The sequence below is a fragment of the Bombus flavifrons genome, chromosome 10 (assembly GCF_040668555.2).
Source record: "Bombus flavifrons isolate JBK064 chromosome 10, iyBomFlav1_principal, whole genome shotgun sequence".
NCBI lineage: Eukaryota > Metazoa > Arthropoda > Insecta > Hymenoptera > Apidae > Bombus > Bombus flavifrons.
This window is the reverse complement of record NC_138451.1, coordinates 10,880,607-10,893,483: the sequence shown is the minus strand read 5'-3', so window position 1 is coordinate 10,893,483 and position 12,877 is coordinate 10,880,607. Positions and strand designations below refer to the sequence as shown.

Sequence of the window (12,877 nt, the reverse complement as noted above, 5' to 3'; positions counted from 1 at the left end):
GCAGGCCGGTTGCGATGATTATTATCTCGTAACTTCCACGTACATTTTCGAATCGATCTCTTTCAACGGTATAATCGCGACAATCCTATTACGTATCTCTCACCACAGCAACAGTGAAGTTTTCAAAATATGTTATACAATACACGTAAAAGTTTCCTACGAAGAGTGTTCAAACACTTTCATGAACGTGTATTACACTTTAAAACGCTTAGTTCCATTTATCACGATGACGTAGGAATTTCAACAATCAACCGGTACATTCCGCTGTGCGTGCAGTTCGCGCTACTCCCAATTTCTTTTTACACAATTCGTAGCGATTTCGAAAGCGTTCAAACGTGCTACTTGTCAATCGATGCCATTTATTATTTTCCAAACAATCGTTCTTCAGTACGAATAAAAACCTTCCCGCGAAACGTTCCAAACGAACCAAAACAGTTTTCCAAGTACGAAATGGAAGGTTTCCTGAATTGATTCGAGTGGCAACTAAATCGATCGACAAAATGAAATATTTCAAGCAGAGCTTCTTCTTCTTCTTCTTCTTCTTCTTATTCGTTCTGTATGATCTCGTGACCGGTTCTCTAACCGAGGAGATAACGTTGAACGTCAACTTGAAAGAACCCATCGCTGTAACCGATGAGAAGTTCCTCAGTCTTACCATTGATCCAGTAACCCTATTAGCCGGGAATGCGCTAAGGTACGTACGTTGAATTTATAACGCTCTCATATCGGCTTTTTACGGTAGCTAACCTTGTTCCATGATAAATGCGGTTATCCTGTTTCGTGACTGAATTTAGAAGATTTTGAAAGCGGCGTCGAATATAAATTCAAACTTAATGATGAATATTTCGCGCGCGATAACGACGCAATCTCGCGAAGAAAAAAGAAAAGAGACGACCGTGAAACAATTCGAGATCAATTTAAAACCAATCAATAGAATGCCAGGCACCGATAGCTCGTAGAAAAAACTTTCGGAATAACTGTACACGTATAACCTTTGAACGAAACGCAAATCCAATCTAGCTTCGACGAAATGAAGCGTGTACGTGTTTTAATTTAAATTTCAATCACCGTCGTCTCTTGCCAGTACTGGTGTTATCGATCCTCGAAGAAATCGAAGTAGCGCGGAAACTACGTGAAAATCTTATAAAATCTCCGATAAAATCTTGTATGATTGAGAGAAGACACGCTTATGCGTGCTGAGTTATTCACAAGTACGTCCGAGGACTACAGGGGTAGAGGGTGATGAATCACATTTTTCTCTTCTTACTGGACAGAAGCTTTAACGTTCGATGCATTCAATCAAACTAATCTTGTATTACCGAAATTGTCTTTCCATTTGATCTTGGAGGTAGACGTGTATTTTTCTACTCTCTTGATAATTTAAAAAATATTCCTTGTCATAATATGAAAATATTGAAAAATATTCAAATATCGTTTGTTTTAAGAATTATGTCTTTGGTTGCATCTTCCTTCAATGGAAATTGCCTCTCTTCATTTCTAGCTATTTTATATAAAAATATTCCTTTCGCGTATCGTGCTTTTTTCTCTGTGATCCTCGCGTGGACACTTTGCTTGATTTATATCAACAATATACGAATGTTAATGGAATATACGGTTTAATAGGCTAAAGTAACGATCAAAAGGAATAATTGCTATCTCTTTGTATAGAACTAACTGATACATGTGATGCAAAATTTAAATTGTTCATTTAAAACCTTGTCGATACAGTACTCTAATTAAATACACGATTCTTCCAAGTTTCAACCCTTTGCGACAGTGTAATTAATTTATCAATAAAATGGCGTAATATTCAGTATGTATCATCTAAAGGACAGGTTTAATAAAAGACAAATAGTGCTGGGTTTGCCTATATATTTCTAATTTTACAACTAGATTAAATTCTGTCAAAGATAAGCAAGCGTTCGTATTCTCAAGTACGTAGTGTGTATATCTAGGACCAGATTGCCTAACATTATCGTATCTTTAACATGCGAATCGTGGTCGTTGCAATTTCAGCACGGACTTCGAGAGAAGCATAAACATGGCTAAAGCCTTAGATCCTGCATATTTACGATTCGCCGGACCATATTCTCTTCCCTACTTTGGCTATAGGAATTCACAAGACAAAGAGGATAACAGAAAAACAATACTATCTGGTGAGCTCAATTGTCATCTCTCTGATCCTTTCAGCTTATTTAAATAAACCATATACTAACTAATTAAACCGTAAATGTATCTATTGTCGGTAACACCAATTTCAAGTCTTCTTTACACAGACATCAGAGAAAGCTCTATTTCTATTATTTTAATAATTAAGGTATCAAAGAGACATTTTTCTGACAATTCGAAAGTAACTCGGTTAGCAAAGGAAATATTTATATCCTATATTATAAAATCGAGTCAAAGTACAATAGACGAACGTTGGCTGACTTACGGACGGAAATGTACATAATCCACTCAGTTCGCCAGTTAGTAGATTCTCCTTCCATATACATTCTGCTAACTTGACTACGATACAGCCGATATACGGACCATTATCATGGTTAATTTAGGCAGTAATGTAACGGACGGCGGCCTACAAAGGATCCATATGCATCCGTTCACTTCAAAGTTACATTAACAACGAAACGCCTGCCACACATCTTCCTCGGCCAATTTCGCCGCCGATACAACACCGTGGTCAGCCAGTTGCAGAAACTGCCTGAATTAACCTAAACAATGCTTCGTGCACCAGTGCACGTCCATACACGATACAGACGCTACGTGTTTTGCGAAGAGAAACGAGAAGGTTTACGTACCATAGTTAGACACACATGCATACCATCAACATTCCATCTCGAACTGTAGACACCTGTTTCGTTCGCGGTTACCTCGCGTTACCTCAGCCACTCTCGCTGATTACGTGCAAACCTTACACGCCTGTACCAAGGTGCAAACGTTAGCCACCTAACGAGCTTAGTAATTTAACATTCGCTGCGTGACTCTACGACGTAATCCGATCCGACGCGGTACCAAACTCCGTGTCTTCCACCTGAACCAAATTTCAACCTTTGTGTAGCCTATTTATCATACCTAGCGTACATTCGATGGTGCAAATGGATAGGTCGATCGAAAGAGAAGTTGTAATTAGAAAAGCGTGGAATTCTAAGAAACTTTGAACCTTCTTTAGTTAGGTTGTCTATTGATACAGCGGCTTATACCAGGACCAATTAATTGTACTGTGTAATGTAAGTATCACTTGGTTTTATATTAAATATCGTGTATTAAATTGTTTCGAGATAATTTGTTCCAAGTCTACGCAAAAAAATACAAGTGTAGAGATATAATATATAGAATTAATTTATTTCATTTTTACGCATTATATCAATCAGTCTTTTTCAGTATATTTTGCTAGCTCGTCACTACGATAGTAAAGTAATTTTAAACAATACTTTTGCTCTTAGAAATAATTATAGGAACTGAACTTGTAACGAATAAGTAATTAATCGTACTGGACTAGAAATCAATCTTGTAAACGATAAGAAACATGATGCGATCTCATTTGTTATAACATTCTGATTTTATTCCTAAGGACTGTTTGTTATGGTGTTCGTTCTTCGTAGAATCGTTCGCTGTGACATACTATATCATATTCTACGTAAAACCATCACCGTATTCTGTTCTATCAATGACGTTTCGTGATCGTAGAGTCAGATTGGGTTGTAGCCCATCAGTGGGCAGGAAAGGCAGGATTGGATGTGATCGACTGCATTTCGCCAGACAATCGACAAAAGGAATCGGAAGAATCCGAAGATCCGGAAGAAATAATTTCTTTTAGCGACCATATGCATTTTAACGCGAGCTGGCAACTAGGATATGGTAAATTAATTCAGACAGTTGAAACGTTCGAGCCAGAATCAGAAGTTACATTCGTCAATTCCAGAAGTTTCTTCGTTAAAAATTAAACGAATCGCTTGCGTAACAAGTTTAAGAAATTTACGAACGATGGAGTTGATCAGTTTGACTTTTGACAGACTCGTTCGTTTAACCATGGAAAGAAGGAGATCTACTTTAAGCTCGATTTTCCAGAATGCCAAATTAGATGCGATCTATCAGCCGATGATTTAGGAAGGCAGACGATGGCTTTGCGAAAAGTACTCAACGAATTTCCTAGATATTCGAACAGTATCGTTGCTGGCCCCGATGTCGTGGCTTATAACACCGATAAACAACGAAAATATCTTCGAGATTACTTCAGCGTCGCCGCGCCTGCACTTTCGGCGATCACCTGGCATCCGTAAATTTCTTATCGTTATAGACTTAATAAAATTTCCTGCGCATCGTTTCACGTGGAAATATTAAATCGGCGATACTATTTTAAATTGATTGCAGCGTATTTGCCAGCATCACTTTGGGAAATGGAGGAGCTTTCATACATCAGGATAATTTAGAGCAGGATAAAGAAGAGATGTTCAGAGTTATAGGTCGTTTCATACAGAATAAACCATTATGGATTGGTAAGAAATTTCCGATAGATAGTTGCGTGTCAGAAATTTCTTGTGGACGTATTAATCGAAAGGTTCATAACAAAATGAACGCTTCTCCGTATTTGCCTTTCGCCAGCAGAGCAAAGGAATACCCTCACATCTTTCATTCTCAAATGAATGAAAGTTTTCAAACAAGTTACTCATCGCGTCACATAATCTTTCCAATGTATCTGCAATTATACGATAGGAAACTTATATCTAATTAAATCATAGAGTTGCGCACCTCGCGACAGAGGTTTTCATAGAAGCAGTTAATTTATTTTCCAGAATATCGATTTTTGACAACGCTTAAAAATACATCGTCGATAACATACAATCGTTAATTGTTATTATTTCGTTGAAAGCTGAGTCCAATCCAGAAGAATGCAAAAATTTATTCATCGGAGCGCTCATTCTGACAAGAAGACTAGGAAACGCGGCAAAGATAAATGTAAAGGTGTTCATGAGGCAACCAACAGACCTGACACGACCGACGCCAGTAAGTATCTCAAAACATGAACGAATCCTCTTGTCAGAAATCGATGATCAACAGGTCGATCTATACACAGGATTACTGGGTGTCATTGCTTCACAAGACTCTCGTTGGACGAGAAGTATTCGATGCAAACATTCAAACCAGCAACGAGAATCACGTCTACCTGTATTGCCAATGCGCGAAAGCTTCGAATAAATACAAGAAAGGATCTATCGTGATCTTTGGTGTGAATTTGAGTCCTGAAGATGCCACGATTAATTTCCAAGCAGCCAAAATTACCACTGTTCACGAATACGTTCTTTCACCGGGTTTCGATGCTGCTAACAGAATGTTTGCCGAGTGAGTACTGCGATCGATATGAAATATTTTATTATGATATAAAAATATGAAATATTTTACTTTGCCGTATACGTATGTTCTGTCGCTGTTTAGAACTATTTTCTTAAACAATAAATTGCTGACTTTAACCAACGACACTGTTCCTGAGATATATCCAAATGTATTGAACGATACAAAAGGTGTGGATCTTCGCCTGCAGTCGGGCGATATTGGTTTTTGGGTTGTTCCTGATCTACAGGTAAATAATAAAGCACATTTCTCTATCGTTTTATTTATGTATAGAGTGTCTCATAAAAGTATTTGAACGTTTGTGAAAATTTTGTATAAATATATCACACGCGTTATAACGTCAGAACGTTTTAAATTTACAATACGAAAGTAATTTCTAAGATAATTGTTGAGAATTGTGGATCTTTGGAGCCGAGATACTGTTATAGGAACACTAAATTTACACTAACGATTCATATTAAAATAGTAATATATTTATTTCATGGACGATTCCTTATATATTCATCGATACATACTTGCACGCGTCTCAGCACTTTAACCGACTCTTAACCGACTCTTAACCGACTGAGTAGTTTACAGTCATCTGTTTTTTCGGGATGCCGCGCACACACATATCTCCACACACCGACACTCGCATACAAGCATCTCTACTACGCATTTGACCCAGTGCAGCATAGAAAATTACACATATCTCAACAATAACGTTATAAATTTCTACGTACGTTTGCAGATTAGTTTCGAATTTAAAACAATTGTGTTACATCACAGGAAAATTGTAAAAACTGTTATAGCGAGCCGCTATATATTCCAGTCAAATGAATTGTCTGATTCTTGCAGGTAAAATCTTGCATGGAGAGCGACGTAACACAAAAGAAGGAAACTCTCGCAGAAACAGAAATTCTAGAAAAGCTGGGAAAGGCGAAGGATGTAAGAATACACGTGACCAGATCTGTGAAAGATCAAGCAACCATAAAAAACGAAAAACAGAGACAGAGAAGTAACATGGCAATATATAAGTCGAATATAAAAAGGGAACTCAAAAGACTGAGGAGATTCGTGAAAAAGAAATTGGACGATTACGAGAGTAGATCGCTACTGAATGTCAGAGGATTATCTAGCGAGGAAACTAGCGAAATCTCGAAGCTACCTGAAGAAAGCGTACAAGATGGATTACAAGAATTCAAGGAACGTCTTTTGCGTTTCAAAAACCTAATGGATTCGAGCGATACGAAGATTGAACTGAAAAAACCGATAAGCGATCTCATCACAGACGCGATTTCTCTAATGTTGAAGATACAGAATACTCTAAGAAGCATGAATAGTAAAACCGGAAGTAACGAAAACCGAGTAAAATCATCTCGCAGCGTAAAAGAGTCTCTGAATACATTGTACGATCGTTTGACTCGCACTAACTTGGACGAGTCGATCGATCCTCGAGAGAACAAGATGGATCAAGGATCTAAAAGGACTAAGAGGGATCTACTCGTCGAGATTGGGGAATCTGTGGACAGTCTTTTGCGAAAAGGACCCAAAGACGACGACGTCAATGAACGTAAATGTGATTCAAAGATTGGATGGTTGAAGAATATTAAAAAAAAAACGCGACCGAGTCTCGTGCAATTTGAAAGCGACGACAGTGGAGAAAGCACTTTACGCAAGATTTTTGATACAAATCCGGTGGAAGATTTTTCAAACGACGATGTATTTTTTGAAGATTCCTCTCTAAACAGAGACTATGATTACGTCTTCGCTGGAAACTCTCCTTTGAATAAGGATTGCTCGAGGAACGATGAACAGAGAAATCGAAAGATCGAAGGAAATTCTCGGAAGAAACCTTCGAAGATGGATTACCTGAACGATCATCTATGGACTGAACTTGATGACACCGATGATTATCCTTTTTACGATCCCATAGATTTCATCGCCTCAAGGCGCTGGAATGATCCAATGGACGTAGCTTTGGAAGACTCTACCGAACTGTCGGAAGAACAAATCTACGAACCTTTGAAAAATAATGAGTTTGACAATGAGGACGAATCTAGAACAATAGGAATTGAATCAAACGAAGATCACGAAGCTCAGGATAACTATTACGAATCCAATAATTTTCCAAGGAACCATAGACTCGTATATGGCCCTTTGGTCGATCCTCGTGCATTTATTATGAAAACCTATGGGTCTGGAAAAAATAACAGAGCTGGTAATGAGAAGGAATTTAGGGTCGTAGGAAGCCAATCAAACAGAGTTCAGAGAGTACAAGGCGATAAAAGTAGATTAAAAGGAATGGATGATTACTATGAATGTACTGATTTTCCTAAAAACCATAGACCTACATATGGCCCTTTAATCGTACCAGACGCAACCATTCTTCGATATACTTTGACTAGACAGCCATCCAATAAAAGGAAGAATTACGCAAATGAAAAAGCTTCTTCTGATTACTACTTAAGGTCTATTCTGAAAGGATTCGATTTCCCGATCGAAACTGATCATTCTAGAAATAGAAAACTTAAAAGGGAAAGCAAAGATTTGCACGCTGTACTTGATCAAGAAATGATTAACGAAGACGACGCGAACTCGAAGAATTGCAACTGCAGAGTCATCAGACACTCGAAAGGTCGATCGAAGAGAGAAGCTATCGAGTCAATGGAATCTGAAATAGAACAACTCCCAAAGGAGGCAAGCATGGGTTTTAGAAAAGACATAGTTAAATCAGGTGTACGCGAGGATGCAGACGTAGAGGTGTTCTCAGAAATCAGAGAGGAGCTTTTAGAGAAAATAAAATCGCAAGCCGAATCTTCAAAGCCGAAGATTGGTCGAGATACAAAGACACAGTTACAAATTGAAGCTAGCACAGAGGACTTGAATGCAAATACAGCTTCATCGATCCTACGCGATGATTCGGACAAAGAAGAATTTTCAGAATTCAAAGACTCGCCTATAGAAAATGCAGAATCGTCAAATGAATTTACGAGCAAGAAAATCGCACAAGATAGAGAAGAGGCGTCATCGGAAATTGAGAAAGAGGAAAATATTGGGCCGAAGTTTGAGTCAAGTATTCCCTCTCTGCAAAGCAGATCAAATCTTAAATTTTATTCTCAAATCCTACCTACTGATCAATCGACAATTTTAGACTCGAAAGAACAGACGAGCTCAGCCGGATCTTTGGAAACATTGAAACACGACGAGAAAGTGTTTTTTCATGGACAATCCGATAAAAAGAATGAAGAGAACACATCGACTTATACTACAAGGTATACTGCGGTTGATCAAAGATATTCTACGCCCGATCAAGGATATTCTACGCCCTTCGTCGTTGAAGAGTTTGCAAAGGAAAAGGGAGAAACTGAGGAGGCTGAAGAAGCTGAGACTCGGAAAGTAGAGAGTTTAAGCACGACAGCGAAGACGGCCACTTTATCAGAGGAAACTATCGAGGAAGAATCTGAAAACAATTACGATAACGGTAACGCTGTCGGAGCAAGCTCGAAACGAGAGGTTAAACTGGAGCAAGTTCCCCATGAAAAAGTGAGGCTCGCAAACCGACCTCGCTTACCTAAACAAAGTAAGAAGCAGACGAAATTAAATGTTTCTAAGCCTCAAGAATCTAAACTATGGAAGAGAATAAGAACACTGAAGGCGATAAGGGATCTGTTTCGTAAATTGAAAGAGTCGGGCACTTTGTCTGTCCCAAGGTTGAGATCGCCTAAGTATGAGGAACAACGAAGAAATCGAACGGAACGGCTTAAACAATTACGAAAGAAATTAAGTGACAAAGTACAAGTGACGTTAAAGAAATACGAAAAAGGTGACAACGATACGGTAGAAAAGGAAAAGGGCGAGCAGAAGAGAAGTCTGAGAAGGAGAGAGGTTTGGGAGACGGTCAGAACCAGCGAAGATTTTGCAGATATGATCGATCGCGAGAGATTAGCGTATATATTAATGTACCCACCAATGAAACACGATTTGAAAAGAGAAGCCAGTACGAGCGACAAGATGGAAACGATAGAAGTACCAGTAACTGAGATTATCAGAGCGAAAAATGTCAGACAAAGAGTTTTTACTCCCGATAATCGAAGAAACTTTCGCGACACTACGATTATAGAACATCCTAATCCTGATAAATTAAAAGAGAAGATTATACAATTGACCAATTTATATCAGAGTAAAATATCAAGAGGAGGAAGATCTGATGAAAATAAGGGGAATGATAAGGTTTATTTTGCTCTGGTGGAAGACGTACAAAGACCACGAATATTTTATTACGAGGAAGATCCGGAAAATGAAGGGAAGAGGAATATGCGGGTAATTCATTTGTTTCTTATTGTCTTTCATCAGGATCCTTCTTTATTTAATTAATTGTACACTTTTTCGTTTAATTAACTTGCTCAACAGGCACTGTCGTCGCGTCCCTTCTACAATAGCAAGTACAGGCACAATCGACTGATACAGAAACCTTACCGGGAAAGTCTTAAAGCCGCTCAATATACCAAGGAAGAATCAGATGAGTTCCCCGAGGGCAAAGAAATATACATAATCGATCCCTCCGAGTACAAAGGAGGGCATCCTTCCTTGCAGTTGTACAGTCCATCGACATCGAGAATCAATTCACGGGTAAAAATCGTTCCGAAAAATAAGTACGAAGTCAGTTGGGATCCTATCTCGAGCTCCGAGCCTTACAGAATTCGTCAAACAACTGACAAACGCGAAGGAAGAATGCCAAGTGAAAATTCTCAAGAACCGTCGAAGAGCGCTGAAAAACTTTTACAAATTTTGATCGAAAACCTCGACTCTGAGACTACTGACAAACTTTTTAAGAAATTAACGGGACGCAGTGTAGCGGACAATAAAGGCGAACATTTCGCCAATTCGATTTCAAAATCGAAAAAAGAAACCGAAAGAAAACAATCAGAGGAAGATGAGCAGCTCGAGATAATTTTTGAAAGCAAGGAGAATTCTAAGGAAAGTGTGTCTATGGATGATGATACGCAAGGCGCCAAGAGACGGAGGAAAAACTATCGAGATGTTTCGGAAGAAAAACTATCGGAAGAAAGTGTAGAAGAGGATGAAGAGTCCGAAAAAATTTCTGAAAGTAGGGAGAATTCTAAGGAAAGTGTTTCTTTGGATGATGATACACAAGGTAGCAGGAGACAGAGGGAAAACTATCGAGATGTTTCGGAAGAAAATGTGGAAGAAGATGAGAAGTTCGACAACATTCCTGAAAGTAGAGAGAATTCTAAGGAAAGTGTATCTTTGGATGATAATACGCAAGGCAGCAAGAGGCAGAGGGAAAACTATCGAGATGTTTCGGGAGAAAAACTATCGGAAGAAAATGTCGATGAGGATAAAGTAGATGAAGAGTTCGAAAAGGTTTCTGAAAGTAGAGAGAATTCTAATCAAAGTATATCTTTGGATGATGATACACAGGGCAGCAGGAGACAGAGGGGAAACTACGGAGATGTTTCGAAGGAAAAACTGTCGGAAGAAAATTTGGATGAAGGTAAAGAAAATGAGGAGTTCGAGAATATTTCTGTAAGTAGAAAGAATTCTAAGGAAAACGTGTCTTTGGATGATGATACACAAAACAGCAGAAGACAGGGGGAAAACTATCAAGATGTTTCGGAGGAAGAAATACAAACTGAAAGAGCGGATGTTTCTGAAACGCTGATTCCTGAAGAAAATGCCACAAACGCTAATATTTCTGAAGGAGATTCAAAAGAAGAAGCAACGCACATACGAATACGGAGAAATGCGAATACTAGATCAAAAGAAGAATATTTGAAATCTGTGCCTTCGATTTTAATGCGTAAAATATCGAAAGCAAGCCAGAAGACTGAATTGGATAACTATTTACATGTAAAACAGAGTCCAGGAAAGATCTCTGGTGAAAATCCATCTAAACTGAGAATTGAAAAAGCGAAAGAACGTTTCAACGTAGTTCCTGATAAAAAATTCTACGGTAAAACGGTAGCAAATATAAAGAAACAGATTTATTTAACGAAAAGAAGCAATAACGATGAATTTAAAAAATATCGATATTTTCCTAAAAATCTGAAAATTACAAGTACTTTGCCATCGAGGTCATATAATTCCTTTACTAAGAAAAACTCTGTCGATCCGTATAGAAAACTATTTGAAGACTACCAAAATGAGCCAGACTTCATAGAGAAAGAATCAGAATTGAGAAAAAGCAAAAAACGTTCAGTCGATGCTTCGTATAAGGATGGAAATGTATCCAACGTGCAAGAACTTGGCAATGAAAAGAAAAATGAAAGGAATAAGAAAAGTAACAAGGAGGTGGATTTAAAAGAGGAATCACTTTCTAATAAACGTGAAGTATTAATGGTGCTGCCGTGGGTAAAAAGGTCCAGCAGACCGCGGAGAGAAACGATAGATCAAGAGAAGATCGGCAAGAATAATAAAGCGGATAAGGTAAGGCTTCACCCTTTGTCTTTGTAATAAAATGACAAAGAACTCGGAATAAACGATTTTGAAACTAATTATCTCTAAATTGAAAAGTGCAAAAATCCATAGAATATCCGTAAGAATACGAATACAAAAAGATAAAAATATATAAAATATCGAAAGTAATAAAATAGTCGTAATAATATTTAGCGAACGAAGCGAATCTCTGCTTAGATTCTATTTCTTTAATTATATTCATAAAAGTATGAATTTTCACGTTCACTCTCAGCTTTATAATTACCTACCTATAGGATAATATTCGTGATACTATTATATTCATTGATTCGTCCGAATCTCTCTCTAGCTATACTGTTAAAGGTTGAAAAACGAATAATAGCGATTTTGTTTTATCTTCTGTATTAAAATTTGCATAAAATTCAAATGATTTTCTTTCAAGGTACAACCGTTTGTATTGCAACATCTAGACGGATCCTACAACCCAAAGAACCCGATATCCGGTCAAATCGATGACGTCGAAAAATCGCTGATTCAGAAGATACCACTTGAAAAATTTACGGCGAAAGGGAATATTAACAGGAGGAAAAATATAAAAAGAAATAAAAAAGACGATGATGGATTGTCATCGCTTCTACAGAAAAGCATACCAAAGTTAGGGAACGTTGTGGTCAATGGGTTAAATAAAGCAGAGAATTTTACTGGATCGGTGGAACAGTTAATTTTGAATCTGGATGAGAAGTATAACAAGACTCTGAAAGAGGAACCACGAGGCAATTCTACAATGTCAGTTGACCCTGATCAAAGTATTTTTCACAATGCGATAGTGAACGTGAAGAAGTTTTTTATATTACTTAATGGTATCACTAATATTCTTCGAGATATCCATAATCCATAATAATATATTTCTTCATTTTTAAACGCTACGTAATTTATAAGATATATATTCTGATTTTCTATCTACGCTATTTTTGTAACTTAATTTTCTAATATTTTAATATCTTTGATCAAATAAAGATTACTGTAAATCATATTTGGTTTCGATGAATGAAATTAATTCTGCTCCCAGATACAAATAAAACACACATCGATGCAATGTGTAATCTATTCT

The 12,877-nt window shown here is 37.6% G+C and overlaps 1 protein-coding gene across 1 annotated transcript; it reads left to right on the top strand.

Annotated features, from left to right (window-relative positions):
• Positions 1–372: 372 nt before the first annotated feature.
• LOC138184056 (golgin subfamily A member 4) lies at positions 373–12,799 on the top strand. Its single transcript, XM_069121719.1, has 11 exons — positions 373–694; positions 2,017–2,156; positions 3,688–3,858; positions 4,069–4,276; positions 4,372–4,496; positions 4,871–5,004; positions 5,075–5,340; positions 5,434–5,578; positions 6,187–9,651; positions 9,742–11,778; positions 12,209–12,799. Exons 1-11 carry the CDS (start codon positions 501–503, stop codon positions 12,662–12,664), a joined length of 7,341 nt encoding a protein of 2,446 aa, XP_068977820.1. The 5' UTR covers positions 373–500; the 3' UTR covers positions 12,665–12,799.
• Positions 12,800–12,877: the final 78 nt, after the last annotated feature.

Coding starts and splice junctions, on each gene's coding strand:
- LOC138184056 (XM_069121719.1), top strand. CDS start 501: ATGAAATATTTCAAGCAGAGCTTCTTCTTCTTCTTCTTCTTCTTCTTA. Junction 5,341..5,433: donor GCTAACAGAATGTTTGCCGA/GTGAGTACTGCG, acceptor GTCGCTGTTTAG/AACTATTTTCTTAAACAATA. Junction 5,579..6,186: donor GGGTTGTTCCTGATCTACAG/GTAAATAATAAA, acceptor TGATTCTTGCAG/GTAAAATCTTGCATGGAGAG.